The sequence below is a fragment of the Anomaloglossus baeobatrachus genome, chromosome 12 (assembly GCF_048569485.1).
Source record: "Anomaloglossus baeobatrachus isolate aAnoBae1 chromosome 12, aAnoBae1.hap1, whole genome shotgun sequence".
In the NCBI taxonomy this organism is placed as follows: Eukaryota; Metazoa; Chordata; class Amphibia; order Anura; family Aromobatidae; genus Anomaloglossus; species Anomaloglossus baeobatrachus.
In genome coordinates, this window is record NC_134364.1 from 103,554,703 (window position 1) to 103,574,288 (window position 19,586).

At 43.9% G+C, this 19,586-nt stretch overlaps 1 protein-coding gene across 1 annotated transcript; it reads right to left on the reverse strand.

The window, feature by feature from the left end:
* Window positions 1-7,693: 7,693 nt before the first annotated feature.
* Window positions 7,694-15,443, reverse strand: LOC142257820 (mucosal pentraxin-like). Its single transcript, XM_075330053.1, has 2 exons — window positions 15,288-15,443; window positions 7,694-8,612 (listed from the first exon to the last, which is right to left on the reverse strand). The coding sequence occupies exons 1-2, from the start codon at window positions 15,334-15,336 to the stop codon at window positions 7,981-7,983; spliced, it is 681 nt and encodes a 226-aa protein (XP_075186168.1). The 5' UTR covers window positions 15,337-15,443; the 3' UTR covers window positions 7,694-7,980.
* Between the last annotated feature and the right edge of the window lie 4,143 nt (window positions 15,444-19,586).

Sequence of the window (19,586 nt, forward strand, 5' to 3'; positions counted from 1 at the left end):
ACTGGAATTCGACTCTCCACATGTTGCAGCGACTGTGGCAGCATCGATGAGCCCTTGTGTAATACATTATGACGTATAGCCTGGGCCAACGAGATGCAGAGGTGGGGCAGATCACGCTGCTGGAGTGGTCTCAGATCAAGGACCTATACACCCTTCTGCACAGTTTCGACATGGTGACGAATATGTTTAGCGCTGACAATGCCATGATTAGCATGACAATTCCAGTCATTTACATGCTGGAGCACACGCTAAACACTATTCGGAGTCAGGGGGTGGGACAAGAGGAAGGGGAGGAACTACAGGAGGATTCATATGCGCAAGACACAACAACATCACCAAGGTCCAGACGTTCATCATCACCAAGGCGGCAGGCATGGGACAGTGGGGGAGAGGGATTAACAAGGGTGCATGGTAGCAGTCAAAATGTTGAGGAAGGTGCAGGAGACCAGGAAGAAATGTTGGACGAACTGTCGATGGGCATGGAAGACTCAGCAGATGAGGGAGACCTTGGTCAAATTTCAATTGAACGAGGTTGGGGGGAGATGTCAGAGGAAGAAAGCACGGTTATCACCTCGCCGCCACAAACACAGCAAGGACTTGGTCCGCATGGATGCGCAAGACACATGAGCGCCTTCTGGCTGCACTACCTACAACATGACCCTCGGATTGTCCGAAATAGAAGTAATGCTGACTACTGGGTTACCACACTCTTAGATCCCCGGTTCAAGACCAAATTTGGTGAAATAATTCCAGCCATAGAAAGGGACGCACGTATGCAGGAGTATCAGCAAAAGCTGTTACTCAATCTTAGCTCGGCTTTTCCACCAAACACCAGTGGTGCACGGAGTGAATCTCCCAGTTGTCACTTGCCAAGCATGGGACTGTCTCATCATTATTAGTCAAACCGTACCAGTAGCACCGTATCTGGTGCTGGTAACAGCAATTTTATTGAATCTTTTCATAATTTTTTTAGACCATCCTTTGCAAGGCCACCAGAGACAACAAGTCTGACACATAGTCAACGGCTGTAGAGGATGATACAGGAGTATCTCTAAATGAACATCGATGCATTACTTTGCAAATGGAGCCTTGCTCATTTTGGGCTTCAAATCTTGAAAAATGGCCAGAGCTCTCCAGTTACGCCTTGGAGATCTTGTCGTGTCCAGCTGCCAGCGTTGTCTCTGAACGTGTCTTCAGTGCTGCTGGGTGTGTGGTGACAGATAAGCGCACGCGTCTGTCCAGTGACAATGTGGACAGACTAACGTTCATCAAAATGAACAAGTCATGGATCCACAAGGAATTTACTACCCCTGTGTCATCCTGGGGAGAGTAAAGGCTGGTGTATTTTGGAATGTGCTTCATGCAAATCAACCTGTCAAGTTTGCAACTGGGGGACAACTGGTGCCACTGAAGTGGTGGGTGTGTGTGGCCCAATTTTTGGATAAAAGGGAGACTCTGCTTGGAGTAACCCTTGCTGTGTTTTTAAAAATGAGCCAAGATGAACAAGTCATGCTTCAGCAAAGACTTTGCTACCTACCCCGGTGTCATCCTGGGGAGAGTAAAGGCTTGTGGATTTGGATTGTGCTTCATGAAAATCTACCTGTCAAGTTTGCAACTGGGGGACAAGTGATGCCACTAAAGTGGTGTGTGTGGCCCAATTTTTGGGAAAAAGGGAGACTCTGGTTGGAGTCCACTTGCTGTGTTTTACATGATTTTAGAAGGGCGTGTCATGCCTATATCTGTGTCTCCTCCTCTTTTTCCTTGTCCAGCTCTTTTGTTTTCGCATGAGTATGTGTCCTTGTCACTTTCCCATGTGTTTGTGGTGTCTTGGCAGTTGTTTGTCACCTTTTGGACACCTTTGAAGGTGTTTTCTATGTGTTGTGTGTTTGCCTCCTATTGTTTTCAATGGGGTTTGAGTGGTTCGGCGAACGGTTCGTCGAACGGGGCCTCCGTTCGACGAACCGAACTCGGACGCCAGGGGGCTATCTCATCTCTACACATAACCGTTTTAAAAATTCAGATTTTCTTGTTCTGTTCTCTCTCATTTTAAACTGTTTGATATGTTTGTCTATGACAGGACTAGAGTTTTTAAGATCATCCGCCTTGGTGACAACATATCTTACAAAGTTCTACAAACTCTTTAGACAGAATTCTACTTCCTCAATTTTGTTTTCATTGCATTCCTGCAAAAAAGTAAGACTGACCATAACTAAATAAAACATTAGTCCAGATTCAGAAGCTGCCAGGCGGAAAACACCAGCTATAGGGTAGACCTGTCCGCTAAAACAAAACTGGAGACCAGGTCTAACAGGGAGCCAACATAAATGGGTTTTGAAAAATCATCACCTTTCAACCTACTATGGTTGATTGTTTTTATGTCGTCTTGTCAGTGGACCTTGTGATTATACACTGCTTAGTATCCCGATGTGCGTTTCGCATATAGCTTAGTCAGGGGTACCAGGCTACAACATTGCAGCTATAAGTAGTAGAAGTGAAGATGACAGCACTCAGTCACCACATCATGGAAAAATCTTCTTTATTATCTCATAGCAAACAATAAAAAATAACAGTCATTTTGTGTCTACTAACACGTCTACAGACACCTGATGTGGCTTTTGCATATACAGTGACAAGCAAAAGGGCAACAATGTTTTGAGCATTTGACTTTCAGGCTCCATATCTCACCATCCACTACATATTTGAGCATGAGACTTCATTCATTTTGTAAACAATCATCTTGGCTATCTCATCCATAAATGTGACTTGTAACTATTTAGCATATGATTAGTTATGCAGATTCTTCTCATGTCACTGCATTGTTACTGTTTTGCTCCTAAAAATCTAAATATAAATTTTTAGTATTTTGTAAATCCACATTTGGCTTTCAGCACTGACTGAATCCTTCTGGGCTGTCAATTAGATTCAAGCATGTCTCGACCAAAATCTGATTCCGGGTCTCTTCTACACGTTCCCAATGTTGGTGTATACTGGTCGGCTCTCTTGGGTATGTATAAAGCTTTGTCTTCAACGCTACCCACAAGTGTTTAATTGGGTTGGGATCTGAGGACTGTGAGAACCAAACCAGGATCTATACCTCATTGTCATTGAACCATTTCTTCACCATACTTGATGTATGCTTCAGGTCGTTGTCCTGCTGGACACTATGTCGTCCTTTTCATACCCATAGTACTCGAGTGTATGAAGTAACTCGTCTTGTAGGATACTCACATATGGCTCAGCACTGAGACCAACATCGATCCTGGTCCAGTATCCAACGCCTTTGGTTGTGAAACAACCCCATATCATTAAGCTTTCTGCCCCAAACTTAACAGTTCCTTCAATTTCTTGATCCGGTGGCCCTTTTTTCCCCTGTTTCTTCCAGACCTCTTTGCATCCAACACAGCCGTCTAGTCACTTTCCTCTTGTTTCTAATCTTCCACTTTTTGTACTTTTTTTGCAAACTTGAGCCCATGCTTCTTATGATGATATTGAAGTCGAGGCTTCTTCACCTTTTTTCAGGCCACCAGTCCAGACTTGTGTCGCTCGGTTCTTACATGGACGTCTGTGATCTCACTATTATGGAGCATACGAGCCGCCTCCACTGCCGGGTGTCTCCGGAACTGATAGACCTTATAAGGAGCGACTTGTTGACCCCGATATTTTCCTGGATGCCACCTCTTGGCTTTTGAATGGATGAACGGACTTTTTTTTGTATTCTTTATACTGTCATGACCTCACATGATGCAGTTTGGCAATTTTCTTGGCTGAGAGACTGCTATCGATGAGCTGGATGATGTGGTTTCTCTTTTCTTGGGAAATTGTCTTCATAGCTTCTCCTTGATTCAAACCAGTGACCTTTTGCTTGGAAATCAACCTAATAACATGATAAGGCCTTAATTTAGGTTGATGCAATCTAATCATGTATCCCTCTTAAACTGTCTGCAGTCCAAATTAGGAGTCACTCGCGGTAGCATGCATAACCACTCTTTCACACACACCAGAGACGTGCTCAGATATGAATAGAAAGTAAGACTGACTTTTAATACGGAAATTGTACGGATATATATAATCTTATTGGCTAGGTGCCAAGAATACGTAACACGTCTCCTATTGGATAAAGTAGAACAGCTTATTCTGTGAAATACAATTTACTGTAATGTGCTTGGTTCCTCATTTATATTAAGCAATGTCAGCATGATTCACTGGTCACAAGAATAGCCCAGACTGTCTGTCTGAGTCTTATGCCAAGAGATATGTGGGGTACAGTTCAAACACCATCTTAAATCCTGTTCTTTATGGATATCTCCATGTAACAATGATATACTCATAATAATTCATAATCTTGTCCATAACAGTCCCCCCTTTGGAGATAGCCAAAAAGTCTTTCCTTACTTTTCCCGAGTCTATTGATCTGTCCTAATGCCGATGGTTACCTCACTCACATACGAGATACCCCATCCCTTGTGGATGAATCTCCCCACCCAACAGACTATGCATAGGAAGCCAGATCCTGACCGTATCCTCTAGACTGTCCTCATGGCTATATTCCGCTGGCACACGTTATTCAGGAAGGGGGAACGTGGCAGTAGTCCTCTAATGGGCTAATATTTATCAGGGTTGGTTTCTCTCAGAGTCTCAAGCTCCTCAGTCCTCAGGCGGTAATGGTGGGACATCATCAAAGGTGGGATGCACAGTCGTCTTCTGGTCCACATGCTTAGATATCATCGTCCTGTAGAGTTTTCGTTGACAGCACCCGGTAATCCTTTGTGTCTTAGTTTGCAGGGTCTGACAGGAGAGAGGGATACGCTGGAGGCCCGACCCTGACCACCATCAGGTCTACCGTTGGGATGAGGGAGAGTGCAGGGCCCCCAGTTACAGCGTCAGCACAGGAGAGGTAGAGTAGATACGCTCCACTGCTTTTTCCTAGTTGTGTATATGTAGTCAGGGGGTGCTGCTTGGTAGTTTCCAAACCCTCTTGTGCTCTTTTCTCTTTCCCCGGGGTTTTAGGGGATCTTAGTTTTTAGAAATTCAGTGTTCTCCTGACCCCAAGTTACACTCATTGCTCTTTCTTACAAACCTAGGTATAGTCCTTTGTATCAGGTCTCCGAGAGCCCATATGCAAACAACTACAGCTGGTAACTCCTGAGTTACAGTCACAGTCACCTGAGTTACAGTCACAGTCACTTGAAGAGTATCATCACGTCATCTCCAGCCCAGAAGTCATTCTACCTGTTTGCCATGGAGGAAGACAGCAGCCCTTTGAACACTACTCAGCCAGATTGAACACCTACCTAAAGCACCAGTTGAAGATCAGTGCCCGTATGACATCACTGCTCCCTGACAAAGTCACCATCTCTCGGTGTGGGGTCCTTAATCCTGCTGAACTTCTCCCTCTTCCAAGGGGGGAGTGTCCCACCTCTGACACCTTGGTGGAAGAGGTAGTCGACTCTGGCATAGCTGAAACTCTGGATTCGATACCGTGACGGATACACCTTTGGACCCTGACTTAACACCTTTGTGGATGGATCAAGATGTGCATCAAGAAGACGGTTCCACATGGGTATGGTGCTGGTAGCAGAAGACGCTGTGCTGATAGAGCAGTCGCTACCCGCATGCCTGTCTGTGAAGAAGCAGATGTATGTGCTCTCGCTGAAGCCTGCAAGATGGCAGCCAGCATCTACTCTGTGGAGGACAAGAGACTTGATCACTGCCAATGGAACTGTACGCCGCCATGAGGCCATAGAAGAACGGATGGAAGCTTTGCTATTGCCAGACAGAGTCGTGGTGAGCAGGGTTGAGGCCTACATTGGAGGAGTCAAGGGAAGCAGTAAGAAGTGCCCTCACTGACAGAACAGCCAAAGAAGCCCCAAGACCACTTACCAGAGAAACAGTCAGTCAATCTGAGCTTTTTGAATGACCCCGATGTGAAGAAGAAAGGAAAGATGGAAAGTCTTGAGAAAACATTGTCCTGACCCTACAAGAGCAAGTCTCAGAAGAAGAAGAGGACTGAGATAGGGTGCAGCTGTGGGCTCCCGGAGACCATAGAAAGTGGCTAGTGACCTGCTTTCACTGCCAGCCAAAGATATGGCAGGCCTTAGACACAGAACTGACTCTACACACCCCATACCAGCCACAGAATAGAGGGAAGGTTGGGAGGATGGGGCAGTGTAGAAGGCAAGGGCATGAGAGTCTTCGCTTGCATTGTTCAGTGTCAGACACCCCCCCAGCAGGGACCATTAGGTTGAGACCCTATGAAATCCTGTTTAGAAGTACCCCCAGATACTTCAACTAAGCTTGTTGTTTGTTTAAACATTTGCCTAATACACGTTTTTGAGTTTTCTCCTCCAGATCCAGCCAGAGCTAGATTTCTTCTCTTTTCTCTTTCTCTCATTCCTCTTTTTCTCTCTCCTCTTTTCCTCTCTCTTTTCCTCTCTCTTTTCTCAATCTTTTTCTCTCTCTTCCTCTCTTCTCAGTCTTTCTCTCTCTCTTTCTCTCTCTCTCTTCTCACTCTTTTTCTTTCGGACGAAGATCACTACAAAGAGATGTTGGACCTGAGACCAGGAGATGGCTGTCTTCCCTCTTCTACCCGATACTTTGTGCCAGGATGATGATATCTAAGCATGTGGACCAGAAGACGACTGTGCATCCCACCTTTGATGATGTCCCACCATCACCGCCTAAGGACTGAGGAGCATGAGACTCTGAGTGGACCCAACCCTGATAAATATTAGCCAATTAAAGGACTACTGCCACGTTCCCCCTTCCTGAATAACGTGTGCCAGCGGAAAATAGCCATGAGGACAGTTTAGAGAATACGGTCAGGATCTGGCTTCCTATGCATAGTCTGTTGGGTGGGGAGATTCATCCACAAAGGATGGGTTATCTCGTATGTGAGTGAGGTAACCATCGGCATTAGGACAGATCAATAGACTCGGGAAATGTAAGGAAAGACTTTTTGGCTATCTCCAAAGGGGGGACTGTTATGGACAAGATTATGAATTATTATGAGTATATAAGTATATAAGAATTATATGGAGATATCCATAAAGAACAAGATTTAAGATGCTGTTTCAGACTGTGTACCCCACCTAGTTCTGCATTTGGACATAAGACTCAGTCTGGGCTATTCTTGTGACCAGTGAATCATGCTGACATTGCTTAATATAAATGAGGAACCAAGCACATTACAGTAAATTGTATATCACAGAATAAGCTGTTCTACTTTATCCAATAGGAGACGTGTTACGTATTCTTGGCACCTAGGCAATAAGGTTATATATATCCGTACAACTTCCGTTTTAAAGTCAGTCTTACTTTCTATTCATATCTGAGCACGTCTCTTGTGTGTGTGAAAGAGTGGTTATGCATGCTACCGCGAGTGACTCATAATTTGGACTGCAGACAGTTTAAGAGGGATGCATGATTAGATTGCATCAACCTAAATTAAGGCCTTATCAAACACACTGAGCTACTAGGGAATTTGAGAACAGGTTGTAATTTGTAGTATACAGGAAGAAAAAGATTTTTCTACCACCAGGAGCAAAACAGTAACAATGCAGTGACATGACAAGAATCTGCGTAACTAATTATATGATAAATAGCTGCAAGTCACATTTATGTATGAGATAGCCAAGATGACTGTCTATAAAATGAAGGGAGTCTCGCGCGCAAAGCTGTAGAGGATGGTGAGATATGGAGCCTGAAAGTCAAAAGATCAAAACATTGTTACCCTTTTGCTCTTCACTTTAGCTATCTTAAATCAAATATATTGAAAAAAAAAGTTATTTTTATTAAAATTACTTTTTTATGCACAAGTAGTAAAAGATTAAAAAATTGTACTATGGCTCAATGCAACCTATGCCATCAACTTGTGCCGTTAGTGCTGCGGACAATAACAGAGACCAGGAGCGGTTGCAAAGAGTTGGACCCGGGAGGGTAAAGAACAGTTTTTCTTTATATTACTGTGGTCATACCCTATAATTATACGGATATACAGGGATAGGGATCTACATATGGTTGTATGTTGACATCTTCAAAAATCTTGTAGTCCAAACCGTTCCAGTTAATGATGTTACCACTCATTTCATCAGCGGCAAAATAATCCATAATATTCTCATCGGTCAGAGTTTTATTCCACATGTGAATAATGTCTGTTATCTCTCCTACAAAGGACTGGGATGCTTCGAATTTTCCTCCATAAGAGTCTTGCTCCTGACCAATAATGATAATATGGTCGGCGCTGATCTTCATGTCTTTCCGTTTCGCATTTGTTTCGTATTTCGTCCCATCGATCCACAACACCCAGGTGGAAGAGTTCCACGTGGCACAAATGCTGGTCCATTCTGTAAAATTATTGCCCTGCAAATCATAATAGTGGTCTTCATTATCTACCGATAGTAACAACTGATTTCTCTTGTCTGGATAGTAATAGAGGAGAAAGGCATTTTCCTTTGTCCAAGTGGCCAATGAAAATAAAGAATATTCTCGGGTCAGATTTGAGTGAAATCTCATGCAGACAGTGGCCTCGCTGAATGAGCCACGATATTCCGGTAGTAACTTAACATATGAGGTGGACGACTCTTTGGGAAAAGCAAACAGTTTGTCTTTCATATCTGTATACAAAAAGAAAACAAATAATTAGCATTAGTTTTAAGGGGCTGTCTAATTTCATAAATCTAGTCCTTAAAAAAAGGGTATTAAAAAAGACCTTTCATTAGGGCAGAAGAGTTCTGCTTTGCTCTTTTTTTTATTTGTGCTGTTCCCCTGATTGTTCTGCTTTCTATTTTTTTTAAATCCACTGTACGGTTCCGGAAATACAAACAATTCACTAAGAAGGCATTGCTCACAGGATCCTCTGGGGCGTGTCTTTAGGCTCCACTGTATCATTATCCTGTGAGCCACGCCCCCTTAGTAGACAGAATAAAAACTAGGCCATATCTCTGGAACCATATGGTGGATTTTAAAAAAACAAACACAAGAATACTCAGGGGAAAAGAGAGAATAAAGAAGAGCAAAATCTAGCCTGGGGACTGGTCCTCTTTCAGTTCAGAATATTCATCTATTAGCCGGCGTGCAGAACGTCTCCTGCTCTGGAGGACCCAATATGTCCATGCTTTTATTGTTTTGAAAAGGAGCTGTGTAAATATTTATTTGCCCTATGGGGGGTGCTGCAGAGAAATTCAACACTAGTAGATGGGTTACTACATAGGTTAGTTTCTGGGACTGGGACACTCTGTATTAACCCCTTCACCCCCGGCCACTAAAACACCCTAATGACCGGGCCATTTTTTGCAATTCTGACCAGTGTCACTTTGACAGGTTATAACTCTGGAACGCTTCAACGGATCCTGGCGATTCTGACATTGTTTTTTCGTGACATATTGTACTTCATGTCAGTGGTAAATTTAAACCGATAATTTTTGCGTTTATTTGTGAAAATTTAGGAAATTTTGCAAAAATTTTGAAAATTTCGCAATTTTCAAACTTTAAAAATTTATGACCATAAATCTGAGAGATATGTCACACAAAATAGTTACTAAATAACATTTCCCACTTGTCTACTTTACATCAGCGCAATTTTCGAAACAAATTTTTTTTTCGTTAGGAAGTTAGAAGGGGTCAAAGGTCATCAGCAAATTCTCATTTTAACAACAAAATTTACAAAATAATTTTTTTTAGGGACCACATCACATTTGAAGTGACTTTGAGAGGCCTAGGTGACAGAAAATACCCAAAAGTGACCCCATTCTAAAAACTGCACCCCTCACTCTGCTCAAAACCACATCCAAAAAGTTTATTAACCCTTTAGGTGCTTCACAGGAACCAAAGCAATGTGGAAGGAAAAAATGAAAATTTTACTTTTTAACACAAAAATGTTACTTTAGCCATAAAATTTTCATTTTTACAAGGGAGAAAAGAGAAAGTGCACCCTACAATTTATTGTGCATTTTCTCCTGAGTACGCTGATACCCCATATGTGGTAAAAATCAATTGTTTGGGCGCACAGCGGAGCTCAGAAGGGAAGGTGCGCCATTTGAATTTTTGAACGCAAAATTAGCTGACTCATTAGCGGACGCCATGTCGGGTTTGAAGACCCCCTGAGGTGCCTAAACAATGGAGCTCCCCCACAAGTGACCCCATTTTGGAAACTAGAGCCCTCAAATATTTTTTCTAGATGTTTGGTGAGCACTTTGAACACCTGGGGGCTTCACAGAAGTTTATAATGTTGAGCCGTGAAAAGAAAACATTTTTTTTTTACCACAAAACGGTTGCTTCAACTAGGTAGCTTTTTTTTCCACAAGGGTATCAGGAAAAAATGCACAATAAAATGTATTGTGCATTTTCTCCTGAGTACGCAGATACCTCATATGTGGTGGAAATCAAATGTTTGGACACACGGCAGTGCTCGGAAGGCAAGGAGCGCCATTTGAATTTTTGAGTGCAAAATTAGCTGCACTCATTAGCGGACGCCATGTCGGGTTTGAAGACCCCCTGAGGTGCCTAAACAATGGAGCTCCCCCACAAGTGACCCCATTTTGGAAACTAGAGCCCTCAAATATTTTTTCTAGATGTTTGGTGAGCACTTTGAACACCTGGGGGCTTCACAGAAGTTTATAATGTTGAGCCGTGAAAAGAAAAATTTTTTTTTTTACCACAAAACGGTTGCTTCAACTAGGTAGCTTTTTTTTCCACAAGGGTATCAGGAAAAAATGCACCATAAAATGTATTGTGCATTTTCTCCTGAGTACGCAGATACCTCATATGTGGTGGAAATCAAATGTTTGGACACACGGCAGTGCTCGGAAGGCAAGGAGCGCCATTTGAATTTTTGAGTGCAAAATTAGCTGCACTCATTAGCGGACGCCATGTCGGGTTTGAAGACCCCCTGAGGTGCCTAAACAATGGAGCTCCCCCACAAGTGACCCCATTTTGGAAACTAGAGCCCTCAAATATTTTTTCTAGATGTTTGGTGAGCACTTTGAACACCTGGGGGCTTCACAGAAGTTTATAATGTTGAGCCGTGAAAAGAAAACATTTTTTTTTTACCACAAAACGGTTGCTTCAACTAGGTAGCTTTTTTTTCCACAAGGGTATCAGGAAAAAATGCACCATAAAATGTATTGTGCATTTTCTCCTGAGTACGCAGATACCTCATATGTGGTGGAAATCAAATGTTTGGACACACGGCAGTGCTCGGAAGGCAAGGAGCGCCATTTGAATTTTTGAGTGCAAAATTAGCTGCACTCATTAGCGGACGCCATGTCGGGTTTGAAGACCCCCTGAGGTACCTAAACAATGGAGCTCCCGCACAAGTGACCCCATTTTGGAAACTAGAGCCCTCAAATATTTTTTTTAGATGTTTGGTGAGCACTTTGAACACCTGGGGGCTTCACAGAAGTTTATAACGTTGAGCCGTGAAAAGAAAATTATTTTTTTTTACCACAAAACAGTTGCTTCAACTACGTAGCTTTTTTTTCCACAAGGGTATCAGCAAAAAATTCACCATAAAATTTATAGTGTATTTTTTCCTGAGTACGCAGATACCTCATATGTGGTGGAAAGTAATTGTTTGGGCGCATGGCGGGGCTCAGAAGAGAAGGAGCGCCATTTGACAGCAAAATTGGTTGGAATCATTAGCGGACGCCATGTCACGTTTTGGAGACCCCCTATGGTGCCTAAACAGTGGAGCTCCCCCACAAGTGACCCCATTTTGGAAACTAGACCCCTCAAGGAGTTTATCTAGATGTTTAACGAGCCCCAAGGGGCTCCACAGAAGTTGATAATGTTGAGCCATGAATACAATTTTTTTTTTCACCACAAAACTGTCACTTGAACTAGGTAGCTTTTTTTTCCACAAGGGTATCAGGAAAAAATGCACCATAAAACGTATTGTGCAATTTCTCCTGAGTACGCAGATACCTCATATGTGGTGGAAAGTAATTGTTTGGGTGCATGGCGGGGCTCAGAAGAGAAGGAGCGCCATTTGACAGCAAAATTGGTTGGAATCATTAGCGGACGCCATGTCACGTTTGGAGACCCCCTATGGTGCCTAAACAGTGGAGCTCCCCCACAAATTACCCCATTTCGGAACTAGACCCCTCAAGGAATTTATCTAGATATTTGGTGAGCCCCTTGTACCCTCAGGGGCTCCACAGAAGTTGATAACGTTGAACCGTGAAAATTATTTTTTTTTTTTGACCACAAAATTTTTGTATCAACCAGGTAGCTTTTTTTTTTACAACGGTACCAGGAAAAAATGTACCATAAAACATATTGTGCAATTTTTCCTGAGTACGCAGATACCTCACATGTGGTGGAAAGTAATTGTTTGGGCGCACGGCGGGGCTCAGAAGAGAAGGAACGCCATTTAACTTTTCAAACGCACAGACGCAGTGCACTGATCGGCCGCTGCAGGACGCACGGTCGGATGAGATACAAAAAGCGTTGGGGATACGGAAAAAAAAAAGGTCACGCCAAAAATTGAGCAGGGATGCAGATCCGTTATCGCATCCCTGATCAGCGCTCTGCGGGACGCACGGACGGACGCGATACAAAAAGCGTCGCGAATATGGAAAAAAGTCACGCCAAAAATTGAGCAGGGATGCAGATCCGTTATGTGCATCCCTGATCAGCGCTCGGCGGGACGCACAGACGGATGCCATACAAAAAGCGCCGCGAATACGGAAAAAAGTCACGCCAAAAATTGAGCAGGGATGCCGATCCGTTATCTGCATCCCTGATCAGCGCTCGGCGGGACGCACGCGATACAAAAAGCGTCGCGAATACGGAAAAAAGTCACGCCAAAAATTGAGCAGGGATGCAGATCCGTTATGTGCATCCCTGATCAGCGCTCGGCGGGACGCACAGACGGATGCCATACAAAAAGCGCCGCGAATACGGAAAAAAGTCACGCCAAAAATTGAGCAGGGATGCCGATCCGTTATCTGCATCCCTGATCAGCGCTCGGCGGGACGCACGGACGGACGCGATACAAAAAGCGTCGCGAATACGGAAAAAAGTCACGCCAAAAATTGAGCAGGGATGCAGATCCGTTATGTGCATCCCTGATCAGCGCTCGGTGGGATGCACAGACGGATGCCATACAAAAAGCGCCGCGAATACGGAAAAAAGTCACGCCAAAAATTGAGCAGGGATGCCGATCCGTTATGTGCATCCCTGATCAGCGTACGGCGGGACGCACGGACGGATGCCATACAAAAAGCGTCGCGAATACGGAAAAAAGTCCTGCTGAAAACTGACCACGGATGCAGATCCGTTATCTGCATCCCTGATCAGCGCTTGGCGGGACGCACGGACGGATGAAGTGTAAAAATGGACAGGATACAAGAAAAAAAAAAAGTTATACTCACAGTACCAAGAGGATCACTGACCAGAAGAGTTGCAGAGGAACAAGAAGGCAGTGAGATAGACAGCTTTACACCAGCAGCAGGCAGGACGTTGGACAGATCAGCAGAAGGACCCAGCAATGGAGGCAGATGTGATCGGGCCAGTGAAGACCTCGGACGACCCGTGAAGGCAGGTAAGGGGGGTGGCAGGTGGGAAAGGGGAGAGGGGGGGCAGATGGGGGGGGTTAGAGGGAGAGCAGAGGGGGCGGAGAAGCAAAGGCAGAAGGAAGGAACTTTGGAAGCAGAATAGAGATGACAGAGGAGGCAGGCAGATCGCGTGGGGAGCAGATCGGGATGCCGGGGGGCAGATCGGGGCGTAGGGGGGCAGATCGGGGCGTAGGGGGGCAGATCGGGGGGGGGCACGGGCAGGGGCCTTCACGGGAGCGCGCAGGGGCCTTCACGGGAGCGCGCAGGGGCCATCGCCGGAGCGCAATACTTACCTTTGGAGCAGGCGCGGTGACAGCAGAGGCGGCGTCTGCGGCGGCAGCAGCGGTGGCGTGGTACCAAAAGTACCAGCCACTCCACGCTGCAGACATGTTGGGGGAGGGTCCCCAGAGCAGTACAGGCCTGGGGAGGGCGGCCACCGGCAGATCAGACCGCCCCACTGCACACTGATTGGAGCGATTGCGCGTCATAGCACGATCGCTCCAATCAGTGCTGCAGGGGCTGGGGGCGGCATGTTTGAGGTCCACCTATGATATGCTGCAGCAGCTGCGGCATCTCATAGCTGGATCTCACAGTCTCGCACTAATTCGGGCATTATTTTTGCCGAAATTAGTGCGAACAATGTGATTGGCGGTTCAGATTTGAACAGCCAATCACATCGATCGCCTATGGGGGGTGGCGATGCCACCCCCCCTGGGGTCAAGCAAAGGTCCCCTGCTGTAAGAAACAGCAGGGGACATCATTTGAAAGCCGTTGCTATAGCCACGGCAATCAAATGAAGTTTAGGCCGTAAAATTACGTCCCTGGTCGTTAAGTCACGTTAAAATAGGACGTAATTTTACGGCCCGCGGTCGTGAAGGGGTTAAGCTTAGCTAGGTGGGGGTTGGTCTGATCAAACGTTGGTCGTGGTATTCATCATCTTGAGCATGCCCTACAGTTGTGGTATCTGTCGTCTGAAGGAGCAAAGGCTGTGACTGAGATCATACCGGTGGGAGATACAAAAGGTGTGGGCCAATCAAAAGTTGGTAGACAGTGGATATCGCCTGGTACAAGGGTAGTGGAACGACTAGTCCTGGTTTGGAATCTCATGGACTAGGGGCATTTTGTTTTGGCCTTTTATTTAGAGTTGCTGTTAAACCATGGATGGAAGAAATAAAAATAATTCCATCGTTAACCTGCTTGGGTGATTAATACAACCCACAACCTCACATCTTCACATCCTCCATTAGTAATTTTTTGGTTAGACAATTGGTGACTTGTTCAATACTTATTTCTCCTGCTGTAGGTAATCGAAAACATAACGGATCTTGTAAAATGGAGACACAAACCATGTTTTTATTTTTTTTACAATTTATTTTTCCCCTTTAAATAGAAAAAATAAAATCATTACAATTTTTCTAGGTTCTGAACCTCCAAAAATCATTTTCCAGGAATTTTTTTTACTGCTTATGAAAGTCGGAAACTAAACACAAAATCCCCAAAAAACAGAATTGGACTTTTCTTTTCACCATTTCATATTACATTATTTTGTTTTTTAGTACTGGTAAAATAAATGGGGTCATTTAAAATTCCAAATCGTCCCCCAAATGCATTTACCTGATCATAAAAAGGTTTGTTTTTTTTAAGATAAATATTGGGAACTTTTGTAACAAGATATTAGGGCAGTTTAATATAAAAAAGCATGTGAATGGTTCCCTTTAAGAAGCTTTGACCTACCTTTTTGGCCCCAAACTCCCGAAGTCCACAGGATTAACCAGATCAGCATCCTGCCAAAGTCTTGTAAATCTTATTTAGGACAGCAGAGAAATTCCATCTAGACGTCTTCACCGAATACAATGCACCCTTTTTACTCCAAACCTGGAAATAACTTAGATCTGTCAAGGCTTTGAAGGTGAAGGACATTTTGATGCAAATCATTTCCTCCAGTTCTGTAGAAAACCTAAAAATAAAAAGAGGAACAATGTAAGAAATGTGCACTCTAAGGCTATGTGCGCACTAGAAATGTGAAGTTTCTCAAGAAACTTTCTTGAGAAACTTCTGGGAGTGAAAGATTTCCGGACCTCCGGAAAAAATCCGCACCAAATCCGCATGCGGATTTGCCGCGGATTAGCCGCGGAATAGCCGCGGAATTGCCGCGATTTGCCCGCGGGTGGTTCCCTTCGGATTTTTGCAGGCTGTACTGCCGAAATCCGCAGGGTACCTGCGGAAATAATGGACATGTTCATTTTCTCAAGAAAGTTTCTCGAGAAATTCTTCTCAAGGAAATTTCTTGAGAAAAATCCGCACCAGTGCGCACAGCTTTTTTTTTTTACCATAGAATTTGCTGGGAAATGTCTGCACAAAGATTGCAGACATTTCTCAAGAAATTTCCGTGGCAAATCCGCGGGTAAATCCACGGGAAAAACGGTCTAGTGCGCACAGAGCCTAAGGTGTGCACAACCCTTAATTGTGTGTAGCCAAATTATGAGTCAAATATCTACATGCAAAGTATCCACAGAGACCATAGAGCTTTGATCAAAATGGGAACAAGACTACTTTAATCGCGGAAGTTGTTAGGAAGTTAGAAGGGTTCAAAGTTCATCAGCAATTTCTCATTTTTCCAACAAAATTTACGAAACCATTTTTAGAGCCCACATCACATTTGAAGTGATTTTGAGAGGCCTAGATGACAAAAAATACCCTAAAGTGACACCATTCTAAAAACTGCACACCTCACACTGCTCAAAAAAACATCTAAGATGTCTATTAACCCTTCAGGTGCTTCACAGGAACTAAAGCAATGTGGAAGGAAAAAATGAAAATTTTACTTTTTCCAACAAAAATGTTGCTTTAGCCCCAAATTTTGCATTTTCACAAGGGTAACAGGAGAAATTGCACCATAAACGTTGCTGTGCAATTTCTCCTGAGTACAGGGATACCCTATATGTGATGAAAAACTACTGTTTTGGCTTACGGGAGGGCTAAGAAGGGAAGGAGCACCATTTCAATTTTTGAACACAAATTTGCCTGTAATTGTTAGAATATACCATGTCACGTTTGGAGAGCCCCTGAGATGTCTAAACAGTGGAGCCCCCTCCCAAGTGACCCCATTTTGGAAACTAAACCCCTCATGTTACTTATCTAGATGTGTGGTGAGCACCTTGAACTCCCAAATGCATCACAGAATTTTATAATGTTGAACCTTGAAAATGAAAAATACATTTTTACCACAAACATGTTGCTTTAGCCACAATTGTTTTCATGTTCACAATGGTAACAATAGAAAATGGACTACACAATTTTTTGTGCAATTTCACCTGAGTACAGGGATGCTCCTTATGTGTGTCACACGGAGGTTGTTACAAACATCGCCGACTGTCATGACGGCGTCAGGTTCTGTGGAGACTACAGATTTTGGGAATCTGCCTGCTAACTTTTCTGTTGTGTTACTCAGCGCAGGCAGATTCGGGTGTCAACCCACAGACTTGTAATTCATAGGCAGGCTAGAAAGAGTTGTCTGCTTGTTAGTCTCCTTTCATCACATGCTATGGGGAGCCAGTCACATTTGCTCCCCTCCTTTATACTGTATGCTGGCTTGACACCTCCTTTAATGTCAGCTATAGCATCTCTATACTGGCCTGGTGAGGTGTTGTGATCCAGACTTACTGGTAATTGTAGTACATCATTGCTGTGAGCAGTTGTGGTGTTAACCCTTGTTATTCTTTTATTGCTGACTTCTCTTGCTTTTCTCCTCAGTTTATTACTATTTATTCCCAGGGGAATAGTGATGCACGGGACTCGGGCATCTCCACTATCAAGGGTAGTCCGGAGGTTAGGAATAGCCAGGGGTCCTCTAGCATGAATGACAGTAAAGAGTCCCCTGTTTCTCTCTATCCTATGGTCTCATCATGATACTGTGGTGGAAAATTATTGTTTGCCCGCACGGCACGGCTCGGAAGTGAAGAAGTGCTTTTTGAATATTAGAGCTCAAAACTGTCTGGAAATGTTAGCGGATGGCATGTCACATATGCAGAGCCCCTGATGTGCTTAAACAGTGGAAATCCCCCCCCACAAGTGACCTCATTTTGGAAACTAGACCCCTCAAGGAATTTATCTAGATGTGCAGTGAGCTCTATGAATCCCCGGGTGCTTAAAAAAAAATCATATTTTTCCCACAAAAATGTTGTTTTGGCCCCCAATTTTTTTATATTCATAGGGGTAACAGGAAAAATTGCTCCATACTGCTCCATGCTCCAATTTATTGTGCAATTTCTCTTGAGTAGGCTAATAGCTCCAAATGCGTTAGAAAACTGTTGTTTTTGCGCCACAAAGCCTGAAAGAGAAAGAGCGCCATTTAACTTTTTGAACACAAAATTGGCTGTAATTGTTAGTGGAACGCTATGTCTCGTTTGCAGAGCACCCAATGGGCCTAGACAGTGGAAACACCCTACAGCTGAGCCCATTTTGGAAACTAGACCTTTCACGGCAATTATCTAGATGTTTGGTGACTACTTTGAACCCCCAAATGTGTCACAAAAGTTTATACTGTTCAGCTGGGTAAATGTATAATTTATTGTGTGATTTCTCAATAGTACAGGGATATTCCATATGTGGTGTAAAACTGCTGTTTGGGCACATGGCAGGGCTAGGAAGGGGAAAGAGCGCTATTTGAATTTTGAAACGCAAAATTGGCTGGAATAGATAGCGGATGCCATGTTGCGTTGGCAGAGCCCTTGATGTGCTTAAATAATGGGAGCCACCCTCAAGTGACCCCATTTTGGAAACTAGACCCCTCAAACATTTTATCTAAAGGTGTGGTGAGCATTTTGAACCCACATAAATATATAATGTTGAGCTGTGAAAATGAAAAAAATATATTTTCGCCACAAGAATCCTGTTTTAATCACAATTTTTTAATTTTCAAAAGGGTAACAGGAGAAAGTGGATAATACAATTTGCTGTGTAATTTCTCCTGAGTACGTTGATACCTTGTATGTGGCGATAAACTACTTTTTGGGCGCACGGCAGGGCAGGGCTCGGAAGGGAAGGAGTTGCATTTTGGCTAAAACAGATTGCTGACGCAAAGTCTCATTTGAAGATCCCCAGTAAACCCTCACAAGGGAAGCAAGTTTGGTAGCTACACCTCTGAAGGGTACATCTAGAGGTGTAATGAGCAATTTAAAACCTCAGATGATTCACTGGAATTATATAACATTGGGCTATAAATATAAAAAAAAATCATATTTTCCACGACAATGTTGTTTAACCCCAAAGTTCAATTTTGTAAAAGGATAATATGGACCATTCAATTTGTTACACAATCTCTCCTGAGTTCACCAATATGCCATATGTGGTCGAAAATAACTTTTGAGGCAAAGTGCAAGCTCAGAAGAGAAGGAGCGCCATATTGGAGTACAGATTTTGTTGGAATGGTTTAGGATTGTCATGTCACATTTGGCAGAGCCCGTGACATGCCAATGGAGATGTGCACCCATAAGTAACCCCATTTCACAAACTGCGCCCCTTAATTATTTCATCTACGGATGGATTGAGCATATCGATAAAGCGAGACGCACTGCCGCAAGGGTCCCTTCCTCTGTAAGCGGGTCCTTGGGTGTGTGTGGGGACTTGATTAAGGTGCAGGGTGCTCACTGTTACTTCTCGGATGGCTTCCAACCTTCCATCCTTCAACATAGGGGCTGGCACACAAGAATCCCCAGGGATTTTTCAATACATGTCCATTTACTTGTAATCGTGTTCATAATCAACAGTTTCACAGGGTATCTGACATACTCTCCTATCTGACTTGTGTATCCTCTTTCCTAGAAACTCCCACAATGAGTGCGGCGGTAGCTTCACTTTCTCCTATACACCCAGCTCTTCTAACATTTGTCCTCAGTTCTTCGGGGTCGTCCTCTTTTCCTTCAACCAGGCTCCTTGTCTGTTTTGGCCCCAAGGCTTCATAAAGCTAGCAGGAAAGAGTTGTGTGCTCCACATGTGCAGAAGACGGTCTTGGTGGGTAAGGAATGGCCCTCG

What these genes read in the sequence shown, in the direction of transcription:
- LOC142257820 (XM_075330053.1), bottom strand. Translation starts at nt 15,336, where the DNA reads ATGCTGATCTGGTTAATCCTGTGGACTTCGGGAGTTTGGGGCCAAAAA. An exon ending in GGGAGTTTGGGGCCAAAAAG is followed by an intron (nt 8,613 to 15,287) that starts GTAGGTCAAAGC and finishes TTTTGTATACAG; the next exon opens with ATATGAAAGACAAACTGTTT.